This window comes from Rhipicephalus sanguineus, chromosome 4 (genome assembly GCF_013339695.2).
Source record: "Rhipicephalus sanguineus isolate Rsan-2018 chromosome 4, BIME_Rsan_1.4, whole genome shotgun sequence".
Taxonomy (NCBI): domain Eukaryota; kingdom Metazoa; phylum Arthropoda; class Arachnida; order Ixodida; family Ixodidae; genus Rhipicephalus; species Rhipicephalus sanguineus.
The window spans coordinates 208,448,567-208,454,566 of record NC_051179.1 but is presented as its reverse complement, the minus strand read 5'-3'; the positions used below and the strand labels follow the sequence as shown (position 1 = coordinate 208,454,566).

Sequence of the window (6,000 nt, the reverse complement as noted above, 5' to 3'; positions counted from 1 at the left end):
ATATATATATATATATATACATACATATATATATATATATATATATATATATATATATATATATATATATATATATATATATATATATATATATATATATGCAAGAAGATCGAAACGAACAACTTTTAATGAGCAGGTGACGGCAGCTACGACGAGGAGGGGAATCGCTTTGCAAAAGGACGAGGGTGGAAAGGTGCGCATGTGCGAGCGTGGGTATGGCAACTGTAATGAACCATCAATATGTTATGAACGCGCTTACGCAGGTACAGTGTATGGTGGCTTATGAAGCGTCGAATTGCACAACGCATGCAACACCGAAATATTTTGAAATTACGTCGGTGCGTTCTTTGAAATGGGACAAGCCCTGAGACAACAGTTATTTATGTTATACTGAGCCTCCATTCTGGTATATTAGACGGCATACAAGCTGTGGGAAGGCTTAGACATTTGCGGTGATAAATCAGTCGTGAAACTCGTTATCGCAACTCTCGATGCAGTCAGTTTACTGAACCAGCGTTGTTGAACATGGTTCACAGGATACACTACTGTAGTGTGCTTGCTAACGTCCCGTCCGATGCTTAAAGTTTGCGTGGCATTTAACTATATCAAGGACCCCCCTCCCCCAAGACATAAAAAAGAAAACAATAGTACCAGTATAAAGGTGAATATATCAATGTTACGTTAAGGAAACGTGAGCCTATTTACAACAGATAAGCGATAAGCTAGCGTTTGAGTTCAGCTCTCGATAAACACTGTGATAAGATTGGGGAAGTTCTGAGAGTTTGTACTTAAAAGGATACTGAATGAATATATATCTCGTTGGTGTCCTATGTAATGTGATAAAGATGACGACGACATGTCATTTTCAAGAACTAAGAATACCAGATGTCGCCTCGATGCTACCTGTGCCTTATGTGCCGTCGAGAAAGGTTCTAATGGCATTTATTCTCAGGCTTAGCGTGAACAGAAACATGGAATAATCACTCCCCTCGTCAACTAGCTGATACTTACTTACGTTGGCCAGCTCGTATTTGTCCTTATCCGACTGTGATGGAATGTGGCGCTGGAGCTCCCTAATTTAACTAGGGATGGTCTTGTAATTGCTACATTTTTGTAGCGGCCTCGGCATCTGCCATAGAACCTCCTTTGCTTGCGATTTCTTTTTTCCTCTCTCTTGCTTCCCACATGAACACAAGAATCCACATGATAGCTGCAAACGCGATGAGCGATCCGCAGATGACGAAGAGTACATCGTAGGCTCCAACATGGTCCCGGAAGTATCCTACAAAGAAAATTTCAGAGACAGCGTCAAGTAAATATTATTTACAAAAAAGGCAGTGTCCAAATGGGCTTGTTGGTCGTTCAGAACGGAGGGCAACAACGCTGAAGCCAATGGAAGCGTAAAGGCGCACACAAAGTAGACGCTTGTGTACTTTGTGTGCCTCTATATTCCTGTCGCTTTCAGCGTTGTTCCCCTCTATTCAGAAAAAAAACCACATTACCCTTTCTCTCTAGCACAAAAATTTCTCACTGAATCATTCCTTAACGTTGGCTAGCAGTTCAATAGATCTTTGGTTCTGAACGGAACATTGGTTCTGCGTGGATGCCTCATATGCTCTCCCGCTGCTCATTCATTGGTCATTTTACAATGGAATCGCTATCGGTATAAATTCTGCAATGAAGCTATTAACGATGAGAGTCGCTTCATCTTCTGCAAACGTTAGCCTGTCATTAGCTATAATATGTTCTAGCCAAGAATATTTTTGCCATGCCTTAAAGCCTACGAGTTCGAGAATATTCGGAGATATGTTTTATATTTCGAAAGTCATTTGTACGTGAATCGCAAAAATACTGGTGGTGTTAGTGCTATTCATGTGGCAAATTCCAAACTTCGACAATCACAAAAAATGTCTTCAGCACTGGAAAGGCACAAAGAACTGCGTAGGGCATACTAACTAAAATTTTCATCGAGTGCACTTTAAAGATAGCCGTAATCAAAGAATTGGTTTTATGACTGATCAGTACCTCATTCGGAGGTGTTTGTGCCTTCACCAGTCAAAAAAAGGACGACAGGTAGTGGGGCTGTAGGACTAGGCTGCTGAAAATTTTTGTTATCCAAACTATTGCACGGGGATACAGTGTGGCAAGGCTTCTAGTGATAAGATGAGCTTTGAATCGTTTAGTCTATCACAAGCTGCGGCGCCCCAGACATATCTCCCCTGAAGCCGTACATTTATCAGAATGTGGATTTTTCGCACATCGTTACGCAAGAGGCATATTTTCATTACGCGCCCAAAATTCATAAGGAACTACGGCACACCAGAGTTCAACGACATTGGGGACATACTAGGTAGAGAAAATCTTGAGCTATTACGAAGAAAACTGCGCAAACAAATAGGTACAAGCAAGGCCCACGCCCTTTGAAGCTATTACGAGTTTTACTGGAATGTGAAATTTACTTACCATCTGTTTAATTAGCAACGCTCCTAAGACATACAAAAACGATAAAAAACCTAGTAAGGAATCTGCCCATTCAACAGACTGGTGATATCTGTGACTTTTCACCAGCTAATAAACAGAAGCGATAAAATATTAGTTTATCAGACTATGAACATTAAGTGTTTAACTGATTCTGATTTGGGCATTTGTTTGCACGAGTACTTCTGGCATTGACGAGCGCTAACTGAACGGTTCCGACTATCATACACTTTGGAGTTCGTCCCGGAGCCTTCGTGCGCAGACTGCGTTGTGAACACTGGTCTTTCTGAACGCGATGCGTTGTTTCCAGCATGCTTTGTTTAGCTTCTGCTTTAAAGATATATTCGAAATTCTTCCATGATCGGCTTCTTTCACACAACCTGTTACTGCTACTATCATCTCTGAGACTCGTTATTTTAAAGCTTTGCTTCTCATCTACTGCTTCGTTGAATTTTACAGTTTATGCTTCCTACTTTCGCTCATTGCTGATCAGATTCAGTCAATAACATGATTGTTTATCCATTCTAAAAAGACAGGGCGTGCAAACACGGATACAAGAAAGAAGTCACGGCACAGAAAGAAGTCCTTCTTGTGTCTTTGTTTGCTCGGCCTGTCTTTTAGAATGAATACTTGCGAACTGGCTCAGCTCTCTGTTATTCTAAAATACATTATTGCTGCTGTTAGTTACGTTAAAGTGCCGTGGTTTCACTGGTGGCGTTTTGCTGCTGCGGAGATGTTTCTTGCTTGTATTTAAAGCGCAATTTAAAGGCTATAAAACAATTATGGCGATGCTTCAGTAATTTCGCCAATGTTGTACAAAGTGATCGGTTCCTTTATCTACGGCTTATAGTTCAAATTGAGCGTTACCTTAGCAACCTCTAGTCTCTAATCTGTGCCCCTAGCATTTAGAGAAGCGCCGCATGAATGCGATCTGTTCATCGTATGCCGTCTTTACCATCTCTTTTTCCGTCTGAGTTCATGGAAACTTTCGAAGTTCTGATTGGTGGTGCACTAGTGAAGCCGATATACTTTTCCAACGTATACTTCTGAAAAGTATACCGAAGTATACTTGTTTTTGCGAATGTTACATCTCTTCTGCTTTTCGACTGTGATGCCGTAGTTTCTAACTTCCTCGTAACTCGCCATCTTTTCCTACCTTTTGTTTTGATGTGGCCCATGAGTACTAGCTACTAGGTAGGGCGTGAAACAAGCTTCATTTACTCATTAAAGCGGCGTTCATCAGGACGGTCAATAACGAATGCTCTACTGCAATATAAAAACTGTTGTACCTTTTGGCAAGTTCTTGTTTGTTGTTTTTTTTCCTCTCCCATATATCATCTTAAGCGCCTTTTCTTGTTTAAACGCCGTGCGCCGGGTACCATAGTATCCCAAGTGGTGTCAAGTACGCGCTATCAGCGTGCCAACCCATTCTTGACAAAAATTTGGCGAGCGCCAAACAAAAGAAAGGAAACCATTCGAGGTGACAATTATCGTTGCGAAGAGAAAGAATCCCTAAAGAGGGTAAACTGCTCTTAGAGCCTGCATACAACCGCGTTTGCCTTATGGTCTGAAATGTTTTGTTTGTATGAAGTACTAAAGTGACATTGCTCTTGTCTTCAACAGTTATATGGCTAATTAATTGTAGTAATATTAAAATCCCTCACCGCAGAGTGAAACAAGCTGTTAATGCAGCGCAAGAAACAAATTCGAAATCATCTCACGTGTTTATAGGCAATCGGAGGTATTTGTTGCCTACTGTCAATTTGCTTGAATCACAGGTAAAATCGTTTTATTTTGCTTTTCTATAGAAGGAAATATGCAGTTCATCATTATGAAAAACTACAAGCAGTATAACAACCTCCTTTTGTTTCAGCCTTACCTATAACCGATGGTTTTATAAAAGACAGCAGGCCGGCCGAGGCGATGACCATTCCGTACGCCATCGACATCCTTTCCAGGCCAAGGTAAATAGCAAGGATCACAGGAAACAGCACTAGACCAGTGCCAATGGTGTAGGCGATGATGGCAGCCACGGCAAAGATGAGCCCGTGAACATAGAGGAAAGGAAGCAGAATGAACATGCCACCCTGGACAGCAAATATGAGCACGATCAGCTGCTTGTTTGTAAGCCAGCCGCGGTCGACGGCTGCCGGCAGTGTGAGCCTGCCGAGGGCTTCGGCGATGGCTCCCATGGAAACCATGGTAACAGCGCTGGAAACGGCGACGCCTCGGTCCACGGCGAAGTCCACGAACAATGATATGTAACACTCGAACCCGAAGCTGTGAACAATGAAGCTATACATGACGAGATAAAAGACGGGGTGCTTGAACACGGTGAGCCCGTGGCGCAATGTCCCTTGCTTGCTGTCGCCTCTGGCAGCCGGCTGTGAAGCCCCAGCATCGGCAGGCGCGCTTCGCGACTTGGGTGTTCGCGGGAACAGGCTGAACGCGAGTCCGTTCATCACAATGGCACCGAAGATGAGCAAAGCGCCGCGCAAGCCGTACGTCTTCGTGAAGTACTCGAGCAGCTTGGGAAAGACGAAGGTGCCCATGGTGACCCCGGTGAAGTTGATGCCCATCGCGAGGCCTTTGTGCTTGACGAAGTGCTCACTTATTATGGTCGGTGAGACGACGAACACCATACCGGCACCGATGGCTGCGAGACGGAAATAGCAAAAAGACGCATTTCAATTGCGATAGAACTAATCAACAAGCAGACAAACGAAGAAACAAGTAAATAATAGTTCCATAAACCCTGAGAGTGATGCAGATTTTTTAAACGTAGGTGTCCCGTGTTACAGTGGTGAATACTACCTCAAGCAATGTAAACTCCTCAACGCATTCGAGAACAGCGCGATTTACGGAAAGAGGCGCAGAGTTCGAAATTTCCTTTTTAAGAATAAAAATGAATGAATGCCTTGCTTACTTGAACTCATAATGAGCTTTCTGTAAAATGACCCGAAGCTGTTCTGTAAAGAAGGAAGAACCTTATTAGCGGTTTTTGTACACGTGTACCGTAAAATTCCCAGCAAGTGGCCCCCTCCCCCCTTTTACCAAGTCCAAATTACCAGCAAAGAGAGGAAGGGAAGGGAGTGCTTTCCCGGAATGAAGCCAAAATTCAAGAGGGCGGCAGCAAAGTTTTCCCGCCAGAAAAAAAAAATGAAATGGGCATAGACTTGTTCAGAAGTTTTTCACTCTCGTTCGTGGCACGCGCATGGGAATACAGACCCACAAACACAAGATGCACAGAGGCAACGTGATAAGACTGCGGGAAGCATTATGGAAGCGCCGCCGTCAATGAGCACACGACTATGCAACAAATCTTGGCATCAGACTTTTGCTAAGTAACTGCGTCATAAGTAACGTCGTCGAGCTGACAATACAGATCTGGAAGGACATGCTTTTGCTCGCGGAAACATGAAAATCACCTCCACCTAGTGGTATTCCGTAGAACCCATTTGCTATATTCACCCTGTTTGCTAACATTAATTACATCATACCAGAAATATTGAAGAAAACATC

General features: G+C 43.1%; 1 protein-coding gene across 2 annotated transcripts in view; it reads right to left on the bottom strand.

The window, feature by feature from the left end:
- Nucleotides 1-357: 357 nt before the first annotated feature.
- The window catches only part of LOC119391064 (monocarboxylate transporter 9), a 104,218-nt gene continuing 98,575 nt past the window's right edge, over nt 358-6,000 (bottom strand). For both annotated transcript variants that reach the window (XM_037658747.2, XM_049415035.1), the window contains 2 exons: nt 4,358-5,134; nt 358-1,282 (listed from right to left, as the gene is read on the bottom strand). In XM_037658747.2, the coding sequence (XP_037514675.1) occupies nt 1,104-1,282; nt 4,358-5,134 (956 nt within the window). In that variant the 3' untranslated portion in view covers nt 358-1,103. The remainder of the gene's footprint in view (nt 1,283-4,357; nt 5,135-6,000) is intronic.